The 13626-nt window shown below is 33.5% G+C and overlaps 1 protein-coding gene across 2 annotated transcripts in view; it reads right to left on the reverse strand.

The window, feature by feature from the left end:
• Positions 1-1387: 1387 nt before the first annotated feature.
• Positions 1388-13626, reverse strand: part of LOC123525226 (hippocampus abundant transcript 1 protein-like) — a 49059-nt gene continuing 36820 nt past the window's right edge. For both annotated transcript variants that reach the window (XM_045304097.2, XM_045304098.2), the window contains one exon: positions 1388-12719. In XM_045304097.2, the coding sequence (XP_045160032.1) occupies positions 12658-12719 (62 nt within the window). In that variant the 3' untranslated portion in view covers positions 1388-12657. The remainder of the gene's footprint in view (positions 12720-13626) is intronic.

Raw genomic sequence — 13626 nt, forward strand, 5'->3', positions numbered from 1 at the left:
TAAAACCATTTCAGCTGCAACGTGTTACTATCACTTGCGCCATTAAATAAAATTCCCTTAATAGCGAACTGCTGCTACTAGCATTAAGATATACTGTTTTCTGTGACTGGCGTGTCCTTAGATTAATGTATACTGGTAACACAGACCTGTGCTAGACACATCAATTTTGTTTATACTAATAAAATTCGATTTCCATCACGGCGTAGACACTTTATTCCTTACAACAAAATAAATTTGCTCTATCACTTGTAAGGAAATAAATATTGCCTGTAAATCATGGGACTGTAAATGAATGTAGATCTATTATTTGGCTGTAAATAAATGCAGAACCTGTAAACCATGGGACCCTGCATGAATGCAGACCTACTATTTCGCTGTAAAACAATGAAGCCAATACTGGTCTAGTGTGATACAGTTACCAGCATTATTGTTGCAGCAGTCGTAACCTAGTTTGTCACTGGGGAGCAAAGTAATGTGAAATCGGGTTTGATAAAAAGATCCATTAATAATAACTAGTGCAAGGACAAAACTTTTACATCCCAAATAATATTAAAGTAACAAGTGACCGGGTATTGCAGTGGCAATGCAGACGTCCCCTACTGGAGGAAAACTTTGTTAGTGTTCGTCCCTTCTGGTTGTTGCAGCTTAGAAAAAAAACTATTTTTACTTAAATTTCAATAGTGACCTTGACCTACAAGCATAGATCATGTGCACGACACATTGTCTCATCATAGGGAACATCTGTGTGCAGTATTCAGATAATCCATCAATGCAAATAAGTTATGGTGCGGAAACAATTTTTTACTTGACCTTCAATAGTCACCTTGACCTTTGACCAACAACCATAGGTCATGTGCACGAGAAATAGTCTAATCATGGAAAACATTTCTGTCTTTCAATGCAATTAAGTCATGGGGCAGAAACAAATTTTCACTTGACCTTAAACAGTGACCTTGACCATTAACCGACAAGCATAGATCAATCATGTGTCTCATCATGGGGAACATTTGTGTACATCACTAAGATAATCCATCAATGCATATAAATGTTATGGAGCAGAAACAATTTTTACTTTACCTTCAATAGTGACTTTGACCTTGACCTACAAGCGAAAGGCATGTACGTACATTACCTACATACCGCCCTCTATACACATACCAAGTTTTATGAACCCAGTTTGAATACTTTTCGAGTAATTGCGGGATCCATTTTTGCGGACGGACAGACGTACGGAGGGCATTCCTATAGACCCATCTGGTGTTCCACGGTCAGCAAGTAGACTGAAACTGGAACAAATACAAATTGCCTGATAGTCATGCTGATCAAGTAGCAATGACTGGCAAAACTTTTGTAGGAGGTGATATTACTAATAAATAGAAATATCAAATTACATCATTCAGTTTTCATTTATTACAAATTCAAAGAACATGTTAAATAACAATAATTTACTACAATGAACAATATGTTTATGGAGCAACACTGATATGAAAATAAAATCGTATGTACATGATCCATTTATCAAGATGTGAAATTACCTTACATTGATATAGAAACAATGATTAAACATGAATATATAAATAGCTAAAGAAATTGTTAATGACAATACTTTCTTAATAACAATGGCTTCAAAAGGTAGTCTAAATTTCTAATTACCATTTTCTAAATATTTTTCTTTTCCGCTATCTGATGTATTCAAGCATGCCAAACCTTCACAAAAACAATAACCATTTTTCTATTGGAATAATTTTAGCAGCCCTTACTGAGGCAAACGTATCTGAATTTTTTTATGGTAGGGTCAACATTTTACTCTTGTGATTAAACAACTGCATTCTGAGTGTTAAGTCTGTTTTTATCAAATATAGTTCCATTAGTTGAGTATTGTGATAACAAGCAACCCCTGGGAATTTTAATTGAAAAAGCACTTCCATATACAAGTTATTGTAAAACAAAACTGAAAACAGTCTGATTCAGTGAGTTTTAGCAGCATTTTAAGTACTATGTGTAGAAATGTGTACAGTACTTTGTGAGGTATTACTGCTTTAAATGATGGCACTGATCTGGGTCAAGGTTATAAAACTAAGTTTGGAGACCAGTCTCACAATGCAGCATTTCTATTGGCCAGTTTCAAATCTAAGCTTAAAAGCAACCAATCTGATGCTTGAGTTTTGTGACTGATTTCCATACTCTTTTTTACTCTTGAACCCTGATCTCTTTATCCTTTTTTACTCTTGAACCCTGATCTCCTTAACCTTTTTTACTAAAGCATCTAATTAGCATGTAAGAATTTTCAACAAATTACAAACAAAAAACTTACGTAACAAAATAAAAATAACAAAATGGCTTTACCATAATAGCTGATTCACTATTAGTATAAATGTAATATATTTTACAAGACATAATCAATTATTCTTTTATATTCATCACATTAATATGAAATATGCGAAGAATTCCATTCAAACTAGCAAAGTGCCAACCAGTCTCATAAACAGTCATAGACAGTCTATCCATAAATCCTATTCTTAAATGACAAACTGCAATACCTAAGAATATCCTTTTGTATATATACACATATATATTTTCTGATATGAGAAAGTCTGGACCATATCCACCAGTTAATAAATCACTATCTATTAATATAACAATCTTCTAAGGAAACACTTTTTTTGTCATTATCTTAAATATTTTCTAAAGTACAATTTTAAATAATAGGCAATTATATTGCGAATGTTTTCAAGGAATTTGAATAAATGAATTTTAACCACCTTATAATTGTTCTCATGGTACAGCCTCATCCCATTTTTAAAGTCACAAAACCCGTATACATAGCAAATGTTTTTAACAAGTAAATTTAACTGCAACAAAAAAAAATATCATTAAAGGGCTGCTTTTTTTTAAAAAGGTATCATAACATCATTTTTCTTCAAAGCTAGAAAGAAAAACTTTCCACAATTTTTAGAAAAATGGCAAATTTGCAAATTATATACATATATGCGCCGTGCCATGAGAAAATCAACATAGTGGCTTTGCGACCAGCATGGATCCTGACCAGACTGTGCGAATGCGCAGGCTGGTCTGGATCCATGCTGGTCGCAAAGCCACTATGTTGGTTTTCCCATGGCGCGGCTCATATGCTCAACTGTATCTGTAAAAGCAAAGTTAAATGTTTTAATCATGTAATTTAAAACATAGATTTAGATTAAATTAAGTTTGAATGAAGTTACTGGACAATTTCTGTGTGCATTTTTTGTTATATAGAGGGAATTACTAGTATACATACATGTATGACATTGCAACCTAAATAGTAATTGTGACAGTAATCTTCAATGTGTAATTTCATGAAGTTCAATTTCTTGAAAACTCACAATAAAAACAAAAACTCTATGTATAAAACATAATGCCCCCTATAATTGACTTCCATTTTTACTCCTGAGGTCACTGTGACCTTCATTATTGACATACCGACCACCAAAAACAATAAGGATTATCTAATGACCACAAACAATCATCCCATAACTTTGCGCAAAAGTGTTCTTTACTTACTGAGTAGAAACCATTTTCAATTTTTAGTCTCTTTGTCCTTTTTTTGTTGGGTTTAACATCGCACAGACACAATTAAGGTCATAATATGGCAACTTTCCTGCTTTGATGGTGGAGGAAGACCCCAGGTGCCCCTCGGGAGCATTATTTCATCACAAGAGGGCACTTTGTAGAACCACAAACCTTCAGTAAGCCAGCTGGATGGCTTCCTCACATGAAAAATTCAATGCCCTGAGTGAGGCTCAAACCCACATCGGTGAGGGGCAAGTGACTTTAAGTCAGTGACCTTAACCACTCGGCCGTGGAGGCCCCCTGACCTTTTGTCCTACACATTCCTAAAATAATATAATTCATTTACTGACCATAGGCAATCTTATGATGTTGGATCATGATAAAGGTAGGTTAAATCAGCACCTTACTTATTGAGTGGAAACTGTTTTCAGTCCCATGATAACTGTGACCTTGGCCTTTTATATACTGACCCCAAAACAGTAGGGTTCATCTACAGACCACAGTTAATCATCCTTTGAAGTTTGACCATTGTGGGACCAAGCATTATTCAGTTATTAATCAGAAACCAAATGGTCTACCGACCTATCAACCGACAGTCTGACAATGAGCAAAACAATATACCCCGCTTCTTTGAAAGGGGCATAAACAAGTTGAAACAAAAAGCTGAATTCTCCAAATATTTCAAGCAGGTATGTCCTTACAATAAAAAATGAAATATGAATAGACAGCACGTATTGCACAGCTACCTACAGGACATGTATTTAGAAGACACCTTATCTCAGATACAGAGTCAATCATGCACCTTACAATTAATTCCATTGAATTACAACAAAACCAGAAACAACAAAATCTTAACTATGTTACAAAAACTAATATTAGAGTGTATATAGGAGACACTTTTTTTACAAAACTATAGGATCAGAAATATACAGCAACAGTTAAAACTGAATACAGCACGCACATGGAAGCCCTATGTTGAAAGCTGGCAGCAATATCAATAAAACATAGACCGTCTACACGATGACATAAGCATTCAAAATACAGCATACTAGTACTTTATGTTAACAAAACTATAGAATTATTTTCTTTCCTCTGTATCACATTCATATGACAGTTCTCTTGGCGAGTTGCTTATGTTTGCTTTAAAACGATGCAGTATAATTTAGTATTATTGGAACTTTTAGGTCATATAGTCAAATTTCAAAACTACAAACTTTCTAGGATATCTCTATGTGATGTATAAAAGTTTCAGAAGCATGTGTATATGTAACTGAACTTCACAATAGTTTGCACACAGTAACTGAATGTCGATAATAGAAAAGAGTACTAACAGTCTAGCACCTACCTATTTCCTGTTATATGGAGAAAATTAGTTTAAACATTTTCATTTTACACAGACTCTGGAGTAATTACACTCAAAGAGCTTTCTTGACTTCCAGCTACCAATCTCCACAGAAATGGATTTTCTAGCCAGATTTCTGTCTGCAATGTTACTGTTCTATTCTGTTCTAACCAGTAACTTTGATAGATCAGTTAATTTTTTACCATATTGTATTTCTTTTCATGTTTTGATCTGCTAACCTTGAATTTAAAACGCTACATATCTTATTACCATAATGTAATTTTAAATTCATTCTGTAATAGTTCAATTACCTTTTCTTTTACTGAACATAATATAGATGCTTTTATGTAAACACTTTTGAACGTATCTTTATATGAAAAGAGTGCCATATACATTTTGTAAATGTAGTATATAATAATAATAAAAAAGTTACTAGCCTAACTTATTTAGTGAATACATGTAGAATGTTCTGTACTCAGGCCAAGAATATCTGTCAACAAATTAAAATGTTTACTTTACACATCTGTATGTAATATACATCTCTATTCTAGCAGGACACAAAACTGCAAATAATTAGTCACAAAAAGCACTTTGAGCAAAATTAAATCTCTAATCTCTCGTACAAACAAAAATACTAGTAAGTAAATAAAATTAAAAACTGTGCCCAAGCTGAAATGTAAGCCTGTGACATCTTATCAATATCAATAATACCAAAAGTTTCAGACGCAATTAAAGAATATTGTTGACTATTGTATACTGCCAAAAACGAAATACCAATAGCAATACCTGCAACGGAATTAGTTAATATAAACAATCAAATGTTGCTTTGTTTGTTTGTTTTTGGGTTTAACGCCATTTCAGTCATGTAACGGCGGGCAGTTAACCTAACCAGTGTTCCTGGATTCTGTACCAGTACAAACCTGTTCTCCGCAAGTAACTGCCAACTTCCCCACATGAATCAGAGGTGGAGGACTAATGATTTCAGACAAAAATCTTGCAGTCACATGAATGGACTTGCCTTAAAGTTTTCATCTTTTGTTCAATAAACAATACATCATTTTGCAACTTTTATATCACTTTTCTTATTGAAAGACAAACCATGATCATGATCTAACAAGCAAACTAAACACTTTAAGATAAAACAATTTAATTTTTTACGATATATTACTCTAAATTATTTACCACAGAGCAAGAAAAAAATCTTATATTATGGTACTAACTCCACTATGACAAGTAATGAACAAAGCATGCATGCAAAAAATCTGAAATACTGGACATATATTTTTCTTTTTTAAGACTGGGTGCTATTCATGTCAATTTTATTTTGCACTTATATCATCGGCACTTTGAATAATTTGCAACCCATAACAGCTTTTCGTTTTTGACATGATGATGGTTGAACAGTTTATACTCTCCAACTGTGATCTTGACCTTTGAGATAGGAACCTGTGGTTTGCACATGACACTCTATCTCACTGAGGTTAACATTCAAGCCAAATATAAACAAGATTGCTCCATGCATGTCAAAGTTATGGTCCGGACAAAACAAATCCGGACGGATGCACGCACATACACCAAACACCATTTGGACAACTATGTCTTCGCTTCCGCAAATGGGCTTGACGTTAAACAAATACTGATCAATAAAACTCTGCAGTTATGACTTACAGAGATTTTTTAAAAACATACAGTACATATATTTATATATATATATATATATATATATATATATTACATGGGATAGGAGATTTACAATATTTACACATTCTTATTAGGAGCAACAACTTTTTGATTGTAAAAACAAAATATATAACAATAAAAATTATTTGAACACGCTTATTGAAAGTAGCATTTAGAAATAACTACTGAAATCCTTGCCAACTAAAATTCTGTAGAGGTATCTTTCTGAATTTATCAGAAACTTGCAAAAAAATAATAATTTTTGACAAATCAAAATTTACAGAACAGTTAAATGTTTTAACATGAGCACTGTCTACAGATGCCATTTCTTGTCTTTAAGTGCTTGATATTAGACAATATGCAAGAAAAATAGTTATGATTCTTTGCCTTCTTATTCATCTTCTGATGATACAGAAATGTATAATTTAAAAGCTATAGTTCTTAAAGAAAAACGCAGACCTTTACAAAACATTTGAGCTGTGAAATGAAAGCGCGTTCAATTATTTGAAGTCCTTCCACGTGAGCTTGAGTTTTGAAACTTGCCAGGTGATGTCATTTTATGATGCTAAAAATGTTTGGAGAATATGAAAGCATTTGGTTCAGTAGTTCCTGAGAAAAGGCTTACATGAAAAACTTTCAACAAAATATCTAAGTTAAAAAAAGGGGAATAATTTTTTATTCTGTGTTTGTTCTGGGTTTAATGCCATTTTTCAACAGCATTTCAGTCATGTAAGGCTGGCAGTTAACCTAACAAGTGTTCCTGGATTCAGTACAGTAAATGGAATTGAAGTTTATACAGTGTGAGTTTCATTTATATCAAATATTTTTTTTAGAAAATAATGAAGTTGAAATATGAAAATTTGTCCAGCTACTTGTTCCCAGTCAGTAATTTTGAAAAAATGAAAGCTTGAGTAATGTAACTTGTCCTGGGAGGTCATCTCATCATGCTGAAGACGGGTGTGAAGTAGAGCATTTGACCAAGTAGTTTCTGAGAAACCTGCTTACATGCAAAACTTTGAACGTCTGTGACACGGACACCCACGCCGACAAACGGCTGACTTCAAAAGCTCTACTACTTATATGAAGCCATAACTCCGAAAAATGCTACAGAAATCTTGTTTTTTTACCTACTACAGGTAATGATTATGTATATGTGTACAGTTTCAAAGCCATACCTCTATAATATTCAAGAAAATTCTAAACAAATATTTTAAACCAAGAAATTCCAATTTTCCAAGTATGATGCAGGGCCATAATTGTGACAAAATACAAGTGACAGTTATATTTTTTGCCTACTTACTCACTTAATGACGATTAACAGTGTCACAAAGTTCAAAGCTTTAACTCTTGTAGTCTTTTGGAAAATAGTTGGCCCTGGCAATCAAATGACAACAATACCCCTGGATTATTTTCTAAACTGATACCCCTGATCCTACAAACACGTTTCTCACAGAATTAAGTCAATCAAGCAGTGACTTCAGCATCAAAGTACTGTTAAATGGTGGTCCAATATTTAAACTATTTTCAGCCCTATTTTATTGTTCCTGACAATCACTTAAATGAAAGTAAAATGTCTGAAGAATAAAAATTAATTATGATAATGACACAAACATCTAACAAATAATGTTTACCTTCATTCTTCAGAAACTGTAAAGATTTATCAATGGACTTCAAACAGTAACAAAATTTTCTCATTTTTCTCCATATTAAATCAGTATTTTTTTTTTTTTTTAAATACTGAAGGTACTATAGTTAGTTAGTCTTGTTGCTTGTATCCCCATAAATGTTTACTACTTCAATTAATATTTTTCATCATAATTTCATCTCCAAATGACTAAAAGATGTAAGTTACTTATTAATAACCAATAGATTACTTTTCCACCAATTGAAAAAAAGCATTTATCACGAAGGCACGGGAAAAGAAAGAAAGACAAAAACTTGTAGTCTGTAAACTAAGCACCTAATTATCCATCTTTTACATGCAGATGAACAAGGTGATTAAAATAATGTAATGTTATGCACCTTCTCACAGTTACACATTTTCAATCAACACAATATTTCAAACACGTAACAGTAATATGTGTTCATGTAGTACTAAAAAAATCGCTGTTTCTCATAATGTTTGATAAAATGTCAAAATAATTAGGTTGCAAAATTAACAATTCTTAAATGAATACGAAAATGATGTCCCTAATAATAATGGCATATGAACCACACATGACTAAGAATTGGCTTTTCAGATGTCTTCGCTGTTGTTGTAACTTTACCATATTACTGTTTGTTGTGTGTGGTGAGTCACTCTTACACAATTCAGGTCATATAGATCCTTTTCAACTTATAAGGTGGATGAAGATCCAAGGTGCCACTCCAGGCATTAAGGTGGAGGAAGACTGAAGGTGCCACTCCAGCCATTAAGGTGGAGGAAGACCCAAGGTGCCACTCCAGGCATTAAGGTGGAGGAAGACCCATGGTGCCACTCCAGGCATTAAGGTGGATGAAGATCCAAGGTGCCACTCCAGGCATTGAGGTGGAGGAAGACCGAAGGTGCCACTCCAGCCATTAAGGTGGAGGAAGACCCATGGTGCCACTCCAGGCATTAAGGCGGAGGAAGACCCATGGTGCCACTCCAGGCATTAAGGTGGAGGAAGACCCAAGGTGCCACTCCAGGCATTATTTCAGGCACCAGATGGACATCTACTGTATGATCCCCCTAATCTGTAACAGGGTTTAGTCATGAATATCAACTTTACTATGTAAGATCTAGATATAAACCATAACTCATTACAAAGGTCTCTGCGAAAGGCATTAGGATCTTTTCAAGTTTTTAAAATATCTTTAGTGATGTTTATTTTACAGCCTAAAATGTATTTTTCCTATTGTAAAACTCAGGCAAACTCACATATCTGGAATTTTTCTTACAAAATATTTCCATGGAAATGTTGCTTTTATGCTAACTAAGACATCCTAAAAGTTTTATAACAATCCATTCACAAATATGTCAAAAATCTTTCTTTTTTTAATTTTCAGAATTGCAGCAGAAATTTACAAAACCCCAATAGAAGTCGGGGGTGGGTGGGGTTGACAATAAAATTTTGAAATTTTAAAAAGTTCATTTTACCTCCCTCAGACTTATATAAATGAATGATGCATAATTTTATTGATATTGTCTTAAATCATAGATCTTATCTGAAATCAAGGAAACCCTTGATATGGAAATAGTGGATCAAACAGTAAGTAGAACCAACAACCTTTCACAAACTAGCTACAGTCTTAACAGGGCTCAGACCATAACCACTTCATACAGATGAAGACTACGAATATTCTAGTCATTACACTTGCAGGTAAAAGAGCCACATGAACCTTCTTGAACTGCAACATTTGTTCCACTTAAATGACAAACACTTCATGAGGAGGCTCCTGTATGTGTAATCAATGGGGGAACCTTAATGACTATATACTGACTGACTAAGTATATAAAAACAAGAGGGCCATGATGGTCCTATATCACTCACCACAGTTTCACACCTAAAACTAGTTTAACAAGACATATTTATACCAAGTAACTTTGAAAACTGGCCTGCAGATTCAAATGAGAAGTTTTTCTAAGTTTTCAATGAAGTCAAATATAGAAAACTAAAACTCCTGGCAGCCATATTTTTAGACAAATCAAAATGGTTACATAAAAATATTCCTGTGATTTATTTTTTTTTTTTCAAATTTGGGGAAGCAGTTTCTGATAAGAATATTTTTCACTATGTACATAAAGAGAAATTTATCATGCTCCCAAGCAGCAATTGGAAAAATTGAATACTTTTGGAAGTGGTTCCCCAAAGGAATATTCATGTAAAATAATTCTAAACTGGACTTATAGTTTCGATGACGTCTTAATTTGTTTCTAATTTTTGCTCTGGTAACCTAATTTTCATGAATCTGAATAATTTCACCACTACAAATGAATTATTCTAAACTGGGCCATCACTTTCTAATTTTCAAGGTGTTTAAAGAGGGTCATCTTTGGAGCACTTGTATGCAATTATTATGAAATTGGGTCTAAAATGTCTGAAAAGTGGATTTGTAAAGCTGTTTCTAAATACATACAGGGAAAAGAGACAGTTCCCCCTAGAAGCCATGTTTTTTTTTTTGACAAATTGGAATAATTCGAACAATCCTATAAGAGGGTAACAACAAACACACCAGTAGTTTTAAGGAGATGTCGTCTAAAGATTTTTTTTTTCTTTAACTTGAATAATTTTGGATGAAGACCACCCAAGGAACATCCAGGCTAAGTTTCATCAAATTCTTAACAATGTTTTCTATGTAGATGTGATTTGAAGAAACTGATGACAGATGGACAACTGACATATGACAAGATGGAAGGCTGGACATACAATGGATGGCGAGTGATCACAAATGCTGACCTCAAGCACTTTGTGCTCTGGTAACCTAATAAATAGCAACAAAATAGGTTTAGAGGATTTCAAAACTACTAGTACAAGGGCCAAAATCACTTTACTTTTTTCTTAATAAGAGTATTACTGAAACACTGAAATATACTGTCAATGCTGAAATAACTATACATTTAGAAAACAAAGTTAAAACATAAAGAAACATCTATATATGATTGCACTAAACAGTAAATCTTAAGTAACTTAGAAATAAGCAGGTGATACTGTCAAAACATGAAATAATCTAAAACCTCTAATATATACTTCAAGTACTTGGTTACTGTTTTACTCAACATTTTACCCTTTAACAATCAAGAGATATATTTCTCTGGCAACATAATGTAAATAGGGTTTAATAATCTTGAAATAATGTTTCTGCACTTAAATTTTACCTAAATATCTTTATAAATATTCATTTTCAATGTTGCTAAGTAAATAATCATTTTTCACAAAATTCCATTTCATTTTCTCACCAAAGCATGCTCTACATTGACATTATTATACTGTAAATTGAACACTATAAAAGAGTAACAAGGCTAATTACATGAACATTTAGATTTGGATTTCAAAAAAATTGAAGCTTATAAGTTTAAACATTCACACAACACACTGATACTAACAGTTGATGGTAACCTAGCCTTTGACTTGATTTATTATCAATAGTTTTTGTGCTCATCTTTGTCTCTGATGCCTGAGAGCAATACTTTAATCATTTCAATATGTTATTAATAACTATACACAGTAATGTAAATTTCATAATGCACTTGAATTTCATCCTTAACAAAATTCAATGGAAAGTGCAAAACTGGTCATTTAAGTCTAAATACAGGTTGCTGAAAGGGAACTAAAAATTAACTAATAGAAAAATGTTTCACTAAATGTTATGTAATATCAGTGGCAGCCAAAAGTTAATATACAATGAGCACGCAAGCTTTGGTAAAAATCGGGGTAAGTAATGCTTACAGACCTGCTAGTTAAAAACACAGTTAATTCTGCTCTCACATAATGCAACACTATGAGCAACTAAGGTAAAAATTATCACACTTTACAACAGACTAGGCTTTGAGGTTTCAGTATTCAACAAACAATATAAATCTTCAACAATGTCTATATCTGCACTCAAAATCTAGCAAATTATGACTTGAAATCATATGTCTATAATGACCAGACCCAGAGCTAGGCTTCAGTTGTTAAGCTAGACTAGACTTTAACCAGACGATTTTTCCACCAAGTCACAAAATGGGCTCATCATTTTATCTTATGCACACGTTAATCATAAACATCATTCCTGCGGACCATGATCCTAGATTATAAAACAGGTTTTGGAGACCAGTCTTACATTCCAACATTTGGTTTGTTGTTTCTGTGTACAACATGAACACTGACCAATGACAATGTTACATTCTGAGACTGGTTTCCAAACTTGGTTTCAAATCCTTGGAGCCATGTCTGGCTAGGGCGAGTTCCATTATCTTCTATTCTACAACATTCACTTTCCACAGTAACTTACAACAGTCTGATTAATAATCTGTAGATCTCTACATATGTAAACACAATCTTAACTTTTCTGCATATCTGTTTTTAACATTTCTGTTATAGTTCCTGTTACAGTTCCTGTTATAACTCCTGTTACAGTTCCTGTTATAACTCCTGTTCAATGTTTGACATTAAAGGTTCTGCTGCATCTTCATTCTTTTTTAAACCTGCAAAACATACATGCAATCTTCAAAGAATTATAACTCATCTCAAAATATCATATGCAAATTTTCTAATGTGCCCTTGACTTCATCAGAATATATTGAGACTAATATTGGTTTTGAATGAAACACAGCCTTTTCCAGATGGCTTCCTCTAATGTTGAAGATATAAGGGAGACAACTGTCAATTAAACAGCATGTATTCATAAATTTTTAGTTCTTCTAAAACTTTTAGCTAAACTAAATAGTTAAAAACAAGGGGGCCATGATGGTCCTAGATCGCTCATCTTAGTTTCAGCACTGAAACAGGCTAGACAGTGTGCAAATTCAGATGCAAACTATAATATGCTCCAGATGTCGAAAGTTCCACAGGTGGTGGCAGTTGAGTACAAAAATTAGCGTGACAGGTGACAAACATTTCAAACACTTTATGATTCTTGGGTCTTTAAAACTGAGTGGAAAAATACAGACAGACAAATGGAACAGGCTGGGAGTGTTTTTGAAAGGTCTCTTTAAAATGGCTATCTGCATCCTAGGGTTCATAAGAAGTTGTTTACAGGTATTTCTTTATTTCGCTCTAGTGGCCAATGTAATGGGGCTCCCATTTGACCAAGTTTGGAAGAGGATCTTACAATGATTCTACAGACCAAGTTTGGTGAAATTCAATCAAGCCATTAAAGATAAGATGTCATTTAAAGGTATTTCTATTTTCAACTCTAGCTGCACCTAAAAGGGACCAATCCCCCAACTGAATAAAATTTAGAAAGGACCTTATAATGATGCTACAGACAAATTTGATGAAGTGATTAATGAGAACAAGCTGTTTAAAGGTATTTCTAATTTTAGTTATAGTGGCTACTAAAAGGGGCCAAGCTCCCTCACCGGACATATTCTGGAGAGGACCTTACAATGA

The sequence above is a fragment of the Mercenaria mercenaria genome, chromosome 3 (genome assembly GCF_021730395.1).
Source record: "Mercenaria mercenaria strain notata chromosome 3, MADL_Memer_1, whole genome shotgun sequence".
Lineage (NCBI taxonomy): Eukaryota > Metazoa > Mollusca > Bivalvia > Venerida > Veneridae > Mercenaria > Mercenaria mercenaria.